Source organism: Halichoerus grypus, chromosome 11 (assembly GCF_964656455.1).
Source record: "Halichoerus grypus chromosome 11, mHalGry1.hap1.1, whole genome shotgun sequence".
Classification (NCBI taxonomy): domain Eukaryota; kingdom Metazoa; phylum Chordata; class Mammalia; order Carnivora; family Phocidae; genus Halichoerus; species Halichoerus grypus.
The window spans coordinates 11770096-11789710 of NC_135722.1; the positions used below are offsets into that span (position 1 = coordinate 11770096).

Genomic DNA, 19615 nt, shown 5'->3' on the forward strand with positions numbered 1-19615 from the left:
GCAGCTCTGGGCTTTAGTTTCTCATTTACTACAGGAAAGGTTTGGGCTTGATAATTTCTAAAACCCATTATGTCTGGCAATGTATGATGTCCTAGGTGATTTCTCCTTCCTCCTTTTCCTGGACACCTGTCTCATCCTTCCAGGTATTTTTGTTTGTATGTTGTTTCCTTAGGTCATCTTCCTGAGAAAAGGCGGCTGAGGTGCTATAAAAGATGTTTGTGCTTCAAGAACCCCAGAAGCTGCAGATTATGTATGAATCCCTGGAAAAGAGCATCCCTGAGTCCTTGAAGGTGAGACAGTAGGGAGAAATCTGGGAGACAGGAGTAAAGTGTGGGAGTATAGATTCAGGGTTCAGAACCTTTCTGGGCAGATGGAAATACAAATCTAAAATCAGATCCCCCCTGCAAGGATGATCTTAATACCCATATCAGACACCTACTTTTCTCCTTCTTCTTCCTCTTTCTCCTCCTCCTCCTCCTTTGGCCTCTTAAACCTTGTTCGAATCAATTCTACTGCTATCTCTAGTGGATTTCCTTATCTGCTCCAGGCTATTGCAATATCTGCTTTTCTTCAGTATCACTAACTCACCTACACATGGTGATCAGAGTCATTTATCTGACACAAGTATGATCATACCACTCCCTTGTTTTAAACTTTCAGTCCAAGGCATAAAGTCCACACTCCTTAATTGTGAGGTTGATCACAAAATGTCCCAGCCTCTCCACTTCATCTCCCAACACATCCCTGCTATATACCACAGGCTACAATCACTAAGCCTCTCAGAGCTCAACAGGTATGATACAATCTGCCACACCTTCAGGTACTCAAGCATACTTTTTCTCTCACCTGAAATCACTTGCCTTCCTGCTCTGTTTTGCCCGGAAAAGACTTGTCTATGAAGACCAAATTCCAATATTACTTCTGTAAGTTTCCCACCACTTCCTAGAAAGGTAATGCTTTTCTTCCTTGAGACCCCACACAACCATGACACTATCAGAACATGTTTCCTATTACAATGAGACTGTGTACCTCTCCATCCTGCTAGACTTGAATGCAGTGGCCATGTCATACTCACCTTGAAATTCTCCACACTTGACACAAATCTGACACACAATAGGTGCCAAAAACTGGTATAGTATGAAGTGAAAAAAAATGGAATGAATTTTCAAAAAATGAATGAATGAATGTCAGGGGAGCCAGTTCCTCTTGAATTAGCTATTTCCTTAGATTTTGTGGACCTTTCCTGTTTTGTTTGTTTGTTTGTTTGTTTTTGCAGCATACCCTCCAATGGATAGTTCAGTGAGCCATCCTGAAATCATTAGATCTATCCCCTTAAGTGATCCTAACTCTTGGCTTTATATCTCAAACTATCTCCAAGACCCTATTTCAAAGGAAAATGTCATCCTCACCTCTTCATCTGTTGCTTTTGTAGGTATATGGTGCCATTTTCAACATTAAAAATAAAAACCCATTCAACATGGAGGTGCTGGTGGATGCCTGGCCAGATTATCAGATAGTCATTACTCAGCCTCAGAAAGAGGTAAGAGCACTAGCTACTGAATACCAAGCCAGTCATGCTCAGGATGTTCTCTGTGTGGAAATAAGGGAACTGAAGCTGGGGGCTGAGGAGAAGAACCTTGGCATCCCTGATCCATATAGATTTTGGAAGGGCTGTTTGGACAGAGGGGAGGACAGTGAAATAAGTCATGGGTATAGACCAAATAGCCAGTAATCCAGGGCTTGTAAATAACATCGGGATCCCATCTGGTCAATTCTTTTCCATTGAGATTCTAGTCACAGGCATATACCTCAAGATAGATGTCTGTAGCTGGAAATGGATAGGAAATGTTTTGCTTTCCCTGGGACTGAATGAATATAATCCAATAATATCTGAATCAGTGTTGGGTTTCAGATCTAAATGTGCCAAGTGACTAGTTGTGTGACCTTGGGAAGACTGCTGCTTTCTTAGCTATAAAAGCAAAGTTGACAAAAATTCCTCTGTCAGAGGACTGTTAAACTATATATAAATCATGTACAGTTGACCCTTGAACAACACAGACGTTAGGGACACCAACCCCTGCACCGTCAAAACTCTGTGTAGAATTCCTGAGTCTTCAAAAACTTAAAATACTAGTAGCCTGCTGTTGACCTGAAGCCTTACCAATAACATAAACAGTCTATTAACACATATTTGATATGTTACATGGATTGTATACTGGATTCTTACAATAAAGTAAGCTAGAGGAAAGAAACTGTTATTCAAATCCTAAGAGAAAATACATTTACAGCATTATACTGTATTTATTGAAAAGAATTGGCTTGAAAGTGGACCTGCACAGTTCAAACCAGTGTTGTTCAAGAGCCAACTATGTATTTAATAAAAATGTCTTTCCCATCTTTTAGATTTGGGGGGTATAAGTAGTGAATCCCTTCCATCCTAGGGTAGGGATATTTTAACCCCTCCTCCCACACTTCTCCATTTACATAGTTATCAGGAGAATTAGAGCACAACTCACCTGTAACAACCCCTAGGGGAGTGTGAGCTGCAGAAGGTAAGCAGGAATGAGGGGCAGTGGGAGAATGGGCCCTCCACTCCAGGTGCTGCTGTGACCTCTGGTGTGATTGCTCTTTCTAAAAGTCCTCTCTATTCACATGCACACCAAGAGCCAATCACCATGGCAGCTCCAGAGTGCTGAGTCAACATTAGCCTAGGCATGGCCTCCCCACAGTCCCCAAGTCTTGACATCAACCCCGTTCCCTATATTTTGCTCCATAAGGTAGGCACTCTCTTTCAGTCCCTTAACACACCCTATTTCTGGTGCAACTTCCATCTCAGACAATGGAGCTACTTACCCACCCTCCCAGAGCAGCTGTCTTCAGAGCACCATCCAAAACCAACCTCCTTCAGACTGTCAATAGTGATTTATTGCTCAAGGGATTCCAAGGCCATTTTCTGTCTGCATCTCTGGGAAAAGCAGAAGGTATTATTTTTTTTTTAAGATTTTATTTATTTATTTGTCAGAGAGAGAGAGAGTGCACAAGCAGGGGGAGCAGCAGGCAGAGGGAGAAGCAGGCTCCCCGCCAAGCAAGAAGCCTGATGTGGGACTCTATCCCAGGACCCCGAGATCATGACTTGACCCGAAGGCAGACGCTTAACCTGCTGAGCCACCCACGCTTCCCAAAAACAGAGGGTATTAAACAATTGAGCCTCTAGCACTCTTGGCATATGCAAAAACATTTTGTAAATTGTACTGCCATGTAAATATGATTAATATTTGTTGTATCAGGAGATGAAAGATGACCTGGATCATTATACCAACACTTACCACATCTTCACCAAAGCTCCTAATAAGTTAAAGGAAGTCCTGGCATGCCCCCAGGTTATCAACTGGGAACAACCTTTCCAGATCCAAGGTAACCAATGTGAGTTAAAAGGGAAAGACCCTTGGTTCTTTCACATTAGATGTGGAAGGGGGTATGCACTGCCTATTTTTCTCCTCTCTCCAGGTTGCCAAGAGATTTTGGGAGAGGCAATAAGAAAGATTTCAGCTTCAAAATCAGTGCAGGTGGATTACTTGAAGACCACACTCATGACACAAATACCAATGGAACCCAAGACATCAAGTGATAACCAGGTGGACTTGGTGGAGTCATTTATCATGCCCAAAATGGATGAAGATAGCAAGTGAGATATTTTTTTTGTTTTGCTTCCCAAATTCCTGACAGCAAATCATTTAGTTGTCATAAGGGCCACACTCAGAAATGCACAATTTGACACTAAATTATGCAGTACACAGTTGTAGGGGTAAAAGAGGGGAACTATATTAGCTGAGGTTTGCTGAGCAGGGGCAGGGTTTCATTAGATGAGGTCCTTTCCATATATAACTCACTTAGTTCTCATAAGAGTCCTCCTGGGAGGGTACTGAACATCATGGTGACATTAGAGAATTTTTACTGAAATTATGCATTTCTTGCAAAAATACTACATGCTTTACAAAGTATACAAGTATTCAAAGTAAAAAGTGAAAGTTTGCTCACTTGGATTCCCCACAATCTTCCTGTCCATATGTAAATATTCTTTAAAAAATTTTTTTAATTTAAATTAAATTTAGTTAAGGTAGAGTGTATTTTGAGTTTCAGAGGTAGAATTTAGTGATTCATTAGTTGCATATGACACCCAGTGCTCATTTCATCAAGTGCCCTCCTTAATGCCCATCACCCAGTTACCCCATCCCCACCCACTGCCCCTCCAGCAACCCTCAGTTTGTTTCCTATAGTTAAGAGTCTCATGGTTTGCCTCCCTCTCTGTTTTAATCTTATTTATTTTTTCTTTCCCTTCCCCTATGTTCATGTTTTCTTTTTTAAATTCCACATATGAGTGAAATCATATGATAATTGTCTTTCTCTGACTTCTTTCACTTAGCTCTCTAGTTCCATCCACATCCTTGCAAATGGCAAGATTTCATTCTTTTTAATGGCTGTGTAGGTGTAAATATTCTTAAAATTGATATGCCAACTTGCATTCCCACCAACAGTGTAAGAGGGTTCCCCTTTCTCCACAACCTCTCCTACATTTGTTGTTTCTTGCCCTGTCCATTTTTTGCCATTCTAACTGGTGTAAGGTGGTATCTCAATGTGGTTTTGATTTGAATTTCCCTGATGGCTAATGATGATGAACATTTTTTCATGTGTCTGTTAGCCATTTGTATATCTTCTTCAGAGAAGTGTCTTTTCATGTCTTCTGCCCATTTTTTGACTTGATTATTTGTTTTTTGGGTGTTGAGTTTGAAGTTCTTTATAGATCTTGGATACCAGCCCTTTATCTGTAGTGTCATTTGCAAATATCTTCCCCCATTCTGGGGGTTGCCTCTTTGTCTTGTTGACTGTTTCCTTTGCTGTGCAGAATGTTTTTATCTTGATGAAGTCCCAAAAGTTCATTTTTGCTTTTGTTTCACTAGCTTTTGGAGATGGTACAGCCACTTTGGAAAACAGTGTGGAGGTTCCTCAAAAAATTAAAAATAGAGCTACCCTATGACCCAGAAATTGTACTCCTGGGTATTTACCACAAAGACACAGATGTAGTGAAAAGAAGGGCCATATGCACCCCAATGTTCATAGCAGCAATGTCCGCAGTAGCCAAACTGTGGAAAGAGCCGAGATGTCCTTCAACAGATGAATGGATAAAGAAGATGTGGTATATATATACAATGGAATATTACTCAGCCATCAGAAAGGATGAATACCCAGCTTTTACATCAACATGGATGGGACCGAAGGAGATTATGCTAAGTGAAATAAGTCAAGCAGAGAAAGTCAATTATCATATGGTTTCACTTATTTGTGGAACATAAGGAATAGCATGGAGGACATTAGGAGAAGGAAGGGAAAAAGGAAGGGGGGGGATCGGAGGGGGAGATGAACCATGAGAGACTATGGACTCCAAGAAACAAACAGGGTTTTAGAGGGGAGGAGGTGGGGGGATGGTTTAGCCCGGTGATGGGTATTAAGGAGGGCACATACTGCATGGAGCACTGGGTGTTATATGAAAACAATGACTCGTGGATCACTACATCAAAAACTAATGATGTACTGTATGGTGACTAACATAATAAAATAAATAAAATAAAATAAAATAAAATAAAATAAAATAAAATAAAATAAAAATGACATATGCTTATTTTCTTCTTCCTCGGGATATATGATCAGACTTTTTTGAGATATACTATATTCTATGATGCTCACTTTCTGCTATGAAATGTATCATAAAGCACATAGGGTTATATCCCTCTTAATTATTTGGGAACATTTTGAAGCAGACAAAGAATTAGTAGTAGTTTTTTGTCCATCTGTTTCTTCTTCTAGGCTGTGGGATCCTCAAAGAAAGGGTTGATGTCATATTTATTTTCTGCAATCCTGGCATTTTGTAAATGTTGGCTGAATAAATGCACATTCTTTTGTTGACAGGAAAGGAAGCTTTCAGAACATCTTCTTGGATGCCTCCCACGTGGGGCTTGTGAATGAGCAGTGGAATTTTGGAAAAAATGGGAGGAGCTTGAAATATATTGAATGCTGCCTCCAGAATTTTCCAGGATTTGGTGTGCTGGATCCAGAGGGGGACACTGTCTCTTGGACTGTGATGAAACAGTCTTGTGAGATGAGAATGGGTTACACTGTCCCCAAACCGAGACCAAGGCTACATGAAGAAAATCGGTTCTCACTTTAAAAAGTATTTTATTCAGAAAAAAATGCCATTTAATTTCCATGTGTCAAAAGATAAAGAAAACCTTCAGCCACTAAGAAGTGTGGGGTTTAAGTCTGCTCCTTGTGGTTGGCATCAGTGGAAATGCACTCCTAGAAAATATTGTTGATTAGTGCCATTGTCCATTTCAAGCTTTTATGGTCAGTGAAAAAAATACCAGTTCAAACACAAGCATTATAATCTATATTAGCACAAAAACATCCAATTGTTTGGGTTCCATGCATTACTTAACCCACCCTTGTATAATATTTTTTCCTCCTCCATATTACAGAAAAATGGAAGCTTGAACTTTTGGTGTTATGTTTTGCCTTTATGGTGACAGACCTCTCAGAATTAAAATCATCCAGTGTCAATCATTACTGCCAGGATAACCTTTTCAAAGCAACGTTTTCCTCTTTGAAGACTTCTTTCATGAAAGAATCCTACTTTTCCATGCTTCTGTGCTTGAAAATAAGAAGGCTGATTTGAAAAGTGTCTTCTCTGGTATCCTCCCCTTCCTCTGACAAAATTTTCCAAAGGACCTCTCAAAAGCCCTCAGCCTTTGATTCTGGGTGCCCTCTCAAGAGTTTTGAGATACTCTACTGAATTAAATTATGTGGCCATCATTTAAAGTTTGGTTTTCTGATTAGCTTTTTAAAAAGATTTATTTATTCATTTGAGAGAGAGAGGGAATGCGAGCAGTGGGAGAGGGGCAGGGGCAGAGGGAGAGGGAGAGAGAAACTCAAGCAGACTGCAATGAGAGTGGAGCCTAACATGGGGCTTGGTTTTAGGACCCTGAGATCATGACCTCAGCTAAAACCAAGAGTTGGATGCGTAACCAACTGTGCCACCCAGGGGCCCCCAAATAAGTAATTCCTTTACTTACAGTTAAAAACTCTGATTCTGTAAGTCACATCTTAATAATATCTGTCTCTTCTTGTTGGTGCTTGTGAAAGGGGAAGGAAGGAAAAGAGGTATATTTTATAGAGGTCCACCTACCTTTCTGTGCTTAGCCAGCTGATTTCACAGTCCAGACAGAGGTGCTGAATAATGGAAGGACCTTTAAGACCAGAAAACAGCTGAGCCTCAAAGGTCATTCTGCCAACCTATCAATATTTTGGAGCTGTCTCTCTGAACATGGGATCCTGAGGGAGGGACTCAATTTCATACCCTGCTGCCGGAAGTTTGTGCAGATGGTATATTTCACGTCCTAGAACAGCCTGCAGCTTCTTGTTTTTACTTGGGGATCGCTGCAGAGACTAAGATTGACAGCTTTGCAGGTGAGAACAAAGGAAAATCATTGTTCTGGGACCCCTCATCTCTTTTTGCTTCCTCCACTGAAGTAGAATGAATCAAAATGCTACTGTTGGATGTGGATAAGAATTTCTGAACCCATTTGGGTTGAAAATTATGCCAGGCAAAAAGGAAGCTCTTCCATTTCAGAAACCTGTATCAGGCACCTACTGTGTATAGGCAATACCCTAGTTCTGCGAGAAATTCTTGACAGTATAAAGCCAGGCTCTTGCTCTGAATTGAAAAAGAAATGTGAGGAGATTAGGGAGCCAGCTGTTGGTAGAGGGGAGACAATCTAACAGCCTCTAGAAGGAATATGCTGGTTTGGGTGACATATAACACAATTTATAGACATATTATGTAAACATTATCTTATTTCATCCTCTAGTAACATTCTAAGGTAGTCAGAACTTTTCCGTGGATAAATGATGACCAGGGAAATTAAGTGCCCTGCTTAAAGCTGCAAAGGGATGAGGTAGATTCTAGTAAGAGGACTACAATACAGACGAGATTAATTGTAAATTTAAAACCATAAAAAATGTAATTTTAAAAAGTCTTAGCTATAACACTCTTATAATATTATTTGGTGTTTCCTTCTATATTTTCATATTTTTAAAACTTTATTTAAATTCAATTAATTAACATATAGTATATTATTAGTTTCAGAGGTAGAGTTTAGTGATTCATCAGTTGCATATAATACCCAGTGCTTATTACATCACATGCCCTCCTTAATGCCCATCACCCAGTCACCCCATCCCCCCCCACCTCCCCTCCAGCAACCCTCAGTTTGTTTCCTATAGTTAAGTGTCTCCTGGTTTGTCTCCCTCTCTGATTTTGTCTTATTTTATTTTCTGATTAGAAATTATGTATTGTCATTTTCTGCTTTTTTTATGTTCATCTTAAGACTCTCCATATAGCAGCATATAAATCATAGCTTTCATGTTAATGGGTCTTAGAGTTGTAAAATAATAATAGTTCATTATTTATGTAAATTGTCTGAGATTGTGTCTAGTACTTCTCCATAAGTTAGTATTGCTTTACAAAATTGTTCATAGAGCATTGTTCATTTGAATTGTTTTCTTTGGATAAATTCCAAATATTGGAATGGTTTCATCAAAGGTTTCAAAGTGTCCTTTATAGGCCTTTGTCCATTATCAAAGCAGGCAACCACCAAAATGTGTCAGCTCCCTTGAATCTCCTATTTCAGTCAAATGTGTTTATTAAACATCATATTTGTGTTTTTAGTATGTGTGTGCATGCACGTGCTGAAGGTTTTCAATATTACATCTCCAGTAATCTGGCATCAAATTCAACTTGGCTTCTTATTGTCATGTGACCTTTTTGTGAGATGCTCCTAGCTAATGTCAGATTAATCTTGAAAATATTATACTTCTACTGTCTTGATACCATCCAAGCTATGGCACAGCTGCATCTATTCTGGTCTGAGGCCTTTTTCAAGTTCCCATGCCCACCACACAGTAGGTCTTCTAGAGGTACCTGTTGAATGAATGAGTCTTTACCCTTGGTAAGTGGAGTGACTAAATAGATGGTTATGTTGATATAAATACTTCATAAACTCAATCAGCCAACATTTATTGATTCTTTACTGTGTGTCAAATGGTGTAAAAACACTATGGAAAATAGTATGTGCGTTCCTCAAAAAATTAAAAATAGACACTTAACTAACATATATATATATATGAAGGTTATGAAATCATAATCTCCAAGAGATATCTGTACAGGTTTACTGCAGCATTATAGACAATAACTAAGACATGGAATCAGCCTAAGTGTCCACAAACAGATGAATGGATACAGATGTTGTGGTATACATACACAATGGAATATTATCCAGTCATGAGAAAGAAGGAAATCTTGCCATTTGTGACAACATGGATGGACCTTGAGGGCATTATGCCAAGTGAAATAGGTCAGAGTAAGACAAATACTATATGATCTCACTAATGTACAGAATCTAATAAAGCCAAAGTGAAAGGAACAGAGAGTAGAATAGTGGTTGCTAGGAACTGGGAGTTGGAGGTAATGGGGAAATGTTGGTCAAATGGTACAAACTTCCAGTTCTATGATAAATAAGTTCTGGGAATCTAATGTACAGCATGGTGATGATAATTAATATAATACTTGAAAGTTGCTAAAAGAATAGATCTTAAATGTTCTCACAACAAAAACAGAGGTAGTTATGTGATGTGATGGAGGTGTTAACATTATTGTGCCAAGCATTTCACAATGTATCTGTGTATCAAATAATCACATTGCACACATTAAACTTACACAATGTTAGTTTCAATTATGTATCAGTAAAGCTGGGGAAAAAAAGAAAAAAAATACAATCATTGCCCTAGTGGTTCTGGTCAAGATCTCCCCTCAAATCATGAAGAGAATTCAAGGTTAAGTGAAGGGACTGCTTCACTGGCAAGAATCCAAATAACTGACAAGAACCTGGGGAAAAGGGAGCACATATGAAAAAATCAAAACATTAATTTACCCAAGAATTTCCCACCATGTTAAAGCTGAGGCTCACAGGGATGGAAATCTTGTCAGTTCTTGCAGGCTCTGACCTTGGTAGATTGGATGTCCTATAGAAGACAGGTTCCTTCATTAGGGGGCTAAACACCCTGGCTCAGATGACAGAGAAGCTGAAGGCAAACCCAAGGGACAGTGAAGCACTTGCCAGCCCAGGCACAGCCTCATGTCATGAAGTTAGCAACTAAATGCCCGATGCTTCAACTCTGTCCTCCAAATCTCCCCTAGGAACCTCTCATGTGGCCCACTGTAGCTGGAACCAGGAAAGGAAGGGAATTCCAGGAAAGGTAGTTCAGCCTAGCTGGGGTGAGGCCTTACAAAGCCAGTACAGTTAGTTCTCAATCAAGATTTATTGAGTGACTGAACAAGTGAATGGATGAATAGATCAATTTCAAAAGGAAGAACCCTAAGGCCATATGATCTACGAACAACTGAAAGGTCAGGCAGAGAAGAGCTATTCTTTTATAGAGAGGAGTAAGCAAAGCTCATGGAGTGTTTTTCTGCATGCCAATGATGGCTCAGGCTGAGGGTGGCTCAAAGTCCAGAGGCCGGTGTGGAGGGGAGATGCTTAATTAAAGTTTACACAACTGTTCTGATGGATCAGTGAGGATAAACAGTCAAATTAACCATTTATGAAGAGTAAACAGGGCTGAAAAATCCAGTGTGGGGAAGTGGGATGTAGAAGGGGCAGGACCAATACAGCTCAGAGAATGTTTTACCCAAGTTTAGCCTATTCTTGGTAGGGGCTGTTAAGAAGGGGTTATATGCTGACTCAGTCTAGAGGAAGAAGAGAAATTTAACCAACATTTAGTTAACAAGCAGTTTGTTTTGATATATCATTGGATGACTCAGCTCAGTTAATCATTTATAAGGCAGAGATTGGGAATTTGGAGGGTCGGTGTCTGGCCTTGTCATAGGTAAGTAAGTGGGGCATCAGTGAGTCTTATTAAGGCACGTAGGAGGAAGAAAGTTTCCTTGGATAAGCCCTTCCAGGAACACAAAGTAGATGGAGGGATTTCTTTAACCATTGCTATTTTCCAGGATAACACTCCTACAATGTGGGTAAAACTCCACATTGTAAGTCCCTCAGATAATTGCGTTTATTGAAATACATTTTGACCTCAGTCTTTTGGCCTGCCTTGGGAATTAGCTCTACAAATCTTGCTTTAATGATTTGAAGGTATTGTGGTTTTTTAAAAGTTTTTATTTAAATTACAGTTAGTTAACATACAGTCTAATATTAGTTTCAGGTGTACAATATAGTGATTCAACACTTCCATACAACACCTGGTGCTCATCATAGTAAGTGCACCACTTAATTCCTATCACCTATTTCACCCATCCTCTTACCCACCTCCCCTCTGGTAACCATCAATGTGTTCTCTATAGTTAAGACTCTGTTTCTTGGATTCTCTCTCTCTCTTTTTTCCCTTTGCTTGTTTTGTTTCTTAAATTTCATGAGTGAAATCATATGGTATTTGTCTTTCTCTGATTGGCTTATTTCCCTTAGCATAATACTCTCTAGCTCCATCCATGTCATTGCAAATGGCAAGATGTCATTCTTTTTGATGGCTGAGTAATATTACATTGTGTATGTGTGTGTGTGTGTGTGTGTGTGTGTGTGTACACACACATCTTCTTTATCCATTCATCAGTCGACAGACATTTGGGCTCTTTCCAAAATTTGGCTATTGTAGATAATGCTGCTATAAACATTGAGAGTACATGTATCCCTTTGAATTAGTATTTTTGTGTCCTTTGGGTAAACACCTAGTAGTTCAATTGGTATTTTTGTATTCTTTGGGTAAACACCTAGTAGTTCAATTGCTGAATTGTAGGGTAATTCTATTTTAAACTTTTGGAGTAACTGCCATACCATTTTCCAGAATGGCTTCACCAGTTTGAAATCCCACCAACAGTGCAAGAGTGTTCCCCTTTCTTCACATCCTGACCAACACCTGTTGTTTCTTGTGTTGTTGAGTTTAGCCATTCTGACAGGTGTAAGGTGATATCTCACAGTTTTGATATTCATTTCCCTGATAATCAGTGATATTGAGCATCTTTTCATGTACCTGTTGGCCATCTGTATGTCTTCTTCAGAAAAATGTCTATTCATGTCTTCTGCCCATTTCTAATAGGATTATTCATCTTTTAGGTGTTGAGTTTTATAAGTTCTTTGGTATATAGTTGGTATTTTGAATACTAACCCTTTATCAGATATGCCATTTGCAAATACCTTCTCCCATTCCATAGGTTGCCTTTTAGTTTTGTTGATTGTTTCCTTTGCTATGCAGAAGCATTTTATTTTTATGAAGTCCGAATAGTTCATTTTTGCTTTTGTTTCCCTTGCCTCCGGGGAAATATCTAGAAAGAAGTTGCTATGGCCGATGTCAAGCTACTGCCTGTCTTCTCTTCTAGGATTTTTCTGGTTTCAAGTCTCACATTTAGGTATTTAATCCATTTTGAATTTATCTTTGTGTATGATGTAAGAAAGTGATCCAGTTTCATTCTTTTGCATGTTGCTGTCCAGTTTTCCCAACACTGTTTGTTGAAGAGACTGTCTTTTCCCCACTGGATATTCTTTCCTGTTTTGGTAAAGATTAATTGACCATATAGTTGTGGGTTCATTTCTTGGTTTTCTATTGTCTTCTATTGATCTTTGTGTCTACTTTTGTGCCAGTACCATACTGTCTTCATCACTACAGCTTTGTGACATAACTTGAAGTAGAGATTGTGATGCCTCTCGCTTTGCTTTTTTTTTTCAAGGTTGCTTTGGCTAGGTCTTTTGTGGTTCCATACAAATTTTAGAATTGTTTGTTCTAGCTCTGTGAAAAATGTTGGTATTTTGATAGGGATTACATTAAATGTATAGATTACCTAGGGTAGTATAAACATTTTAACAATATTTCTTCTTCTGTCCCCTTCAATTTCTTTTTTTTTTTAAGATTTTTTTTTTTTTTTTTAAAGATTTTATTTATTTATTTGACAGACAGAGAGATAGCAAGAGCAGGAACACAAGCAGGGCGAGTGGGAGAGGGAGAAGCAGGCTTCCCGCCGAACAGGGAGCCCGATGTGGGACTCGATCCCAGGACCCTGGGATCATGACCTGAGCCGAAGGCAGACGCTTAACGACTGAGCCACCCAGGCGCCCTTTTTTTTTTTTTTAAGATTTTATTTATTTATTTGAGAGAGAGAGCACAAGTGGGGGGGGAGGGGCAGGGGGAGGGGGGGAGCAGACTCTACGCTGAGCAGGGAACCCAATGTGGGGCTGGATTCCAGGACCCTGGGGATCATGACCTGAGTCAAAGGCAGACGCTTAACTGACTGAGCCACCCAGGCGCCATTCAATTTCTTTCATCAGCATTTTATAATTTTCAGAGTACAGGTCTTTCACCTCTTTGGCTAGGCTTATTCCTAGGTATCTTACTGTTTTTGGTGCAATTGTAAGTGAGATGGATTCCTTAATTTCTCTTCCTATTGTTTTATTATTGGTGTGTAGAAATGCAACAGATTTCTATACATTGATTTTGTATCCTGTGACTTTCCTGAATTCATGTATCAGTTCTAGAAGGTTTTCAGTGGTCTTTTGGGTTTTCTATATATAGTAACATGTCATCTGCAAAGAGTGAGTTTTAATTTTTCCTTGATGATTTGGATGCCTTAATTTCTTTTTGTTGTCTGATTGCTGTGGCTAGGACATCCAGTAATATGTTAAATAACAGTGGTGAGAGTGGACATCCCTGTCTTGTTCCTGACCGTAGAGGAAAAGCTCTCAGTTTTTCACCACTGAGGATGATATTAGCTGTGAGTTTTCCATATATGGCCTTTATTATGTTGAGATATGTTTCCTCTAACCCTACTTTCTTGTGGGTTTTTTAAAAATCATGAATGGATGTTGTACTTTGTCAAATGCTTTTTCTGCATCTATTGGACCATACAGTTCTTATCCTTTCTTTTATTAATGTGGTGTATCACACTGATTGATTTGTTTAAACCATTCTTGCATCCCAGGAATAAATTCCACTTGATTGTGGTGAATGATTTTTTAAATGTCGTTGGATTCAGTTTGCTAGTATTTTATTGAGAATTTTTGCATCCATGTTCATCAGGTATATTGGCCTGGAGATCTCTTACTTATTGTCATCTTTATCTGGATTTGGTATCAGGGTAATGCTGGCCTCATAGAATGAACTTGGAAGTTTTCTTTTCTTTTCTATTTTTTGGAATAGTTTGAGAAGAATAAGTATCAACTCTTTAAATATTTGGTAGAATTCACCTGTGAAGCCATTGGGTTCCGGACTTTTGTTTGCTGGGAGTTTTTTGATTACTGATTCAATTTCTTTGCTGCTTATGGGTCTGCTCAGGTTTTCTATTTCTTCCTGTTTCAAATTTGGTAGTTTGTATGTTTGTAGGAATTTATCCATTTCTTCTAGGTTGTCCGATTTATTAGCATATAGTTTTTCATAAGATTCTCTTACAATTGTTGGTATTTCGGTGGTGTTGGTTGTTATCTCCCCTCTCATTTATGATATTATTTATTTGGGTCATTTCTCTTTTCTTTTTGACAAGTCTGGCAAGGGATTTATCAATTTTATTAATTTTTTCTTTTTTATGCTTATTAATAGTTTAATGTATGAAGGAAATTATAAATTTTTTCAAAGAACCAGCTCCTGGCTTCAGTGATCTGTTCTACTGTTTTTTTAGTTTTTATATCATTTATTTCTGCCCTAGTTTTTATTATTTCCTTCCTTCTGCTGGCTTTAGGCTTTATATGCTATTCTTTTTCTAGCTCCTTAGATGTAAAATTAGGTTGTTTATTTGAGATTTTTCTTGCTTTGAGGTAGGCCTGTATTGCTATATTCTTCCCTCTTAGGATTGCTTTTGCTACATCCCAAAGGTTTTGGACTACTTTTTTTTTTTTTACTAAAATAAATAATTTATTTTCTTTATCTCTAGACTATTTTTTTATTATGTTATGTTAGTCACCATACAGTACATCATTAGTTTTTGATGTAGTGTTCAATGCTTCATTAGTTCCGTATAAAACCCAGAGCTCATTACAACACATGCCCTCCTTAATACCCATCCCCCAGCTACCCCATCCCCCAGACCCCTCCCCCCCATTTGAAACCCTCAGATTGTTTCCCAGGGTCCATAATCTCTCATGGTTCATCTCTCCCTCTGATTTCCTCCCCTTCAGTTTTCCCTTCCTTCCCCTAATGTCCTCCGTGCTATTCCTTATGTTCCAATTATGAGTGAAACCATATGATACTTCTCTTTCTCTGCATGACCTATTTCACTTAGCATAATCCCCTCGAGTTCCATCCATGTCGATGCAAATGGTGGGTATTCATCCTTTCTGATGGCTGAGTAATATTCCATTGTATATATGAACCACATCTTCTTTATCCATTTGTCTGTTGAAGGGCATCTTGGCTCCTTCCACAGTTTGGCTATTGTGGACATTGCTGCTATGAACATTGGGGTGTAGGTGCCCCTTCTTTTCACTACATCTATATCTTTGGGGTAAATGCCCAGGAGTGCAATTGCTGGGTTGTAGGGTAGCTCTATTTTTAATTTTTTGAGGAACCTCCACACTGTTTTCCAAAGTGGCTGTACCAACTTGCATTCCCACCAACAGTGTAAGAGGGTTCCCCTTTCTCCACAACCTCTCCTACATTTGTTGTTTCTTGTCTTGTCAACTTTTGCCATTCTCACTGGTGTAAGATGGTATCTCAATGTGGTTTTGATTTGAATTTCCCTGATGGCTAATGATGATGAACATTTCTTCATGTGTCTGTTAGCCATTTGTATGTCTTCTTTGGAGAAGTGTCTGTTCATGTCTTCTGCCCATTTTTAACTGGATTATTTGTGTTTCAGATGTTGAGTTTGAGAAGTACTTTATAGATTTTGGATACCAGCCCTTTATCTGTAATGTTATTTGCAAATATCTTCTCCCATTCCGTGGGTTGTCTCTTTGTTTTGTTGACTGTTTCCTTTGCTGTGCAGAAGCTTTTTATCTTGATGAAGTCCCAAAAGTTCATTTTTGCTTTTGTTTCCCTTGCCTTTGGAGACTTGTCATGAAAGAAGTTGCTGTGGCTGGTGTCAAAGAGGTTACTGCCTATGTTCTCCTCTAGGATTTTGATAGATTCCTGTCTCACATTGAGGCCTTTCATCCATTTTGATGGATTTATATCTTTGTGTATGGTGTAAGAGAATGGTCCAGTTTCATTCTTCTGTATGTAGCTGTCCAATTTTCCCAGCACCATTTATTGAAGAGATTGTCTTTTTTCTATTGGATATTCTTTCCTGATTTGTGGAAGATTAGTTGACCATAGAGTTGAGGGTCCATTTCTGGAGACTCTATTCTGTACCACTGATCTATATGTCTGTTTTTGTGCTAATACCATGCTGTCTTGGTAATCACAGCTTTGTAATATAGCATGAAGTCAGGCAATGTGATGTCCCCAGCTTTGTTTTTCTTTTTCAACATTCCTTTGGCAATTTGGGGTCTTTTCTGGTTCCATACAAATTTTAGGATTGTTTGTTCCAGCTCTTTGAAAAATGCCAATGGTATTTCAACAGGGATGGCAAGGAAAGTGTAGATTGTTCTGGGCAGCATAGACATCTTAACAATGTTTATTTTTCCAATCCCTGAGCATGGAATGTTTTTCCATCTTTTTGTGTCCTCTTCAATTTCCTTCATAAGTGTTCTGTAGTTTCTAGAGTATAGATCCTTTACCTCTTTGATTAGGTTTATTCTTAAGTATCTTATGGTTTTTGGGCTATTGTAAATGGAATCGATTCCCTAATTTCTCTTTCTACAAGTATAATGTTAGTGTATAGAAAAGCAACTGATTTCTGTGCATTGATTTGTATCCTGCCACATTAGTGAATTGCTGTATGAGTTCTAGTAATTTAGGGGTGGAGTCTTTTGGGTTTTCCACATAAAGTGTCATGTCATCTGCAAAGAGAGAGAGTTTGACTTCTTTGTCAATCTGAATGTCTTTTATTTCTTTTTGTTGTCTGATTGCTGATGCTAGGACTTCTAATACTATGTTGAACAATAGTGGCAAGAGTGGGCATCCCTGTCATGTTTCTGATCTTAAGGGAAAAGCTCCCAGCTTTTCCCCATTAAGAATGATATTTGCTGTGGGCTTTTCATAGATGGTTTTTATGAAATTGAGGAATGTACCCTCTATCCCTACACCCTGAAGAGTTTTAATCAGGAAAGGATGCTGTATTTTGTCAAATGCTTTTTCTGCATCAATTGAGAAGACCATATGGTTCTTGTCTTTTCTTCTATTAACGTGCTCTATCACGTTGATTGATTTGTGAATGTTGAACCACCCTTGCATCCCAGGAATAAATCCCACCTGGTCGTGAGGGATAATCCTTTTAATGTACTGCTGCATCCTATTGGCTAGGATCTTGTTGAGTATTTTGGCATCCATGTTCATCAGGGATACTGGTCTATAATTCTCCTTTTTGATGGGGTCTTTGCCTGGTTTTGGGATCAGGGTAATGCTGGCCTCACAGAATGAGTTTGGAAGTTTCCCTTCTGTTTCTATTTTTTGAAACAGCTTCAGAAGACTAGGTATTATTTCTTCTTAAAATGTTTGAGAGAATTCCCCTGGGAAGCCATCTGGTCTGGACTCTTGTTTTTTGGGCGGTTTTTGATTACTGCTTCAATTTTGTTACTGGTTATTGGTCTATTCAGATTGTCTATTCCTTCCTGTTTTAGTCTTGGTAGTTTATAAGTTTCCAGGAAGGCATTCATTTCTTCCAGGCTGCTTAATTTGTTCCAGGCATATATTGCTGATAGTAATTTCTAATAATTATTTCTATTTCCTTGGTGTTAGTTGTGATCTCTCCCCTTTCATTCATGATTTTATTAATTTTGGTCCTTTACCTTTTCTTTTGGATAAGGCTGGCCAGAGGTTTATCGATCTTATTAATTGTTTCAAAGAACCAGCTTCTAGTTTCATTGATCGGTTCTACTGTTTTTCTGATTTCTATTTCATTGCTTTCTGCTCTAATCATTATTATTTCTCTTCTCCTGCTTGGTTTAAGTTTTATTTGCTGTTCTTTCTCCAACTCTTTTAGGTGTAAGTTTAGTTTGTGCATTCAGGATTTTTCTACTTTTTTGAGTGAGGCTTGGATGGCTATGTATTTCCTTCTTAGGACCATCTTTGCAGTATCCCATAGGTTTTGGACCGATGTGTTTTCATTCTCTTTGGTTTCCATGACTTGTTTAAGTTCTTCTTTAATTTCCTGGTTGACACAAACATTCTTGAGCAGGATGCTCTTTAACTTCCAAGTGTTTGAATTTCTTCCAAATCTTTTCTTGTGATTGAGTTCCAGTTTCAAAGCATTGTGGTCTGAAAGTATGCAGGGAATAATATTAATCTTTTGGTATTGGTTGAGACCTGATTTGTGAACCAGTATGTGGTCTATTCTGGAGAAAGTTCCATGTGCATTCGAGAAAAATGAGTATTCCATTGTTTTAGGGTGGAATGTTCTGTATATATCTATGAAGTCCATCTGGTCCAATATGTCAGACAAAGCTCTTGTTTCTTTGTTGATCTTCTGCTTAGATGATCTGTCCATTGCTGAGAGTGGAGTGTTGAGGTCTCCTACTATTAAAGTATTATTATCAATATGATTCTTTATTTTGGTTAACAGTTGGCTTATGTAGATGGCTGCTCCCATGTTGGGGGCATAGATATTTACAATTGTTAGATCTTCATGTTGGATAGACCCTTTAAGTATGATATAGTGTCCCTCTACATCTCTTACTACAGTCTTTAGCTTAAAATCTAATTTATCTGATGAGAATTGCTACCCCAGCTTTCTTTTGAAGTCCGTTGGCATGATAAGTGGTTCTCCATCCCCTCACTTTCAATCTGGAGGTATCTTTAGGTTCAAAATGAGTCTCTTGTAGACAGCATATGGATGGGTCATGTCTTTTTATCCAATCTGCAACCCCATGCTGTTTCATGGGAGCATTTTGGCCATTCACATTGAGAGTGACTATTGAAAGATATGATTTTAGTGCCACCATATTGCCTGTGAAGTCCCTGTTTCTATGGATTGTCTCTGTAAATTTCTGATCTATATTACTCTTGGGGTCTTTCTTCTTTTATAGAATCCCCTTTAATATTTCTTGCAGGGCCGGCTTGGTGGTCACATATTCTTTCAGTTTCTGCCAGTCCAGGAAGTTCCTTGTCTCTCTATCCATTCTGAACAACAGCCTTGCTGGATAAAGTATCCTTGGCTGCATGTTCTTCTCATTTAGTACTCTGAATATGTCTTGCCAGCCCTTTCTGTCTTGCCAGATCTCTGTGGACAGGTCTGATGTTATTCTGATGTTCCTCCCTCCATACGTAAGAAATCTCTTCCCCCTAGCTGCTCTCAAGATAGCTTCCTTGGTTCTTAGATTAGCAAATCTTACTATTATATGCCAAGGTGATGGTCCGTTCTTATTGATCTTGGGAGGGATCCTCTCTGCCTCTTGGACATGAATGCTTGTTTCAT

General features: G+C 38.7%; 1 protein-coding gene across 1 annotated transcript; it reads left to right on the forward strand.

Annotated features, from left to right (window-relative positions):
• The first annotated feature begins 212 nt into the window (after positions 1-212).
• On the forward strand, positions 213-6368 carry GLYATL2 (glycine-N-acyltransferase like 2). Its single transcript, XM_036110569.2, is given in 6 exon segments — positions 213-290; positions 1433-1540; positions 3288-3414; positions 3508-3685; positions 5965-6180; positions 6182-6368. Coding segments are annotated over 6 exon segments (894 nt in total).
• The last annotated feature ends 13247 nt before the right edge of the window (positions 6369-19615 follow it).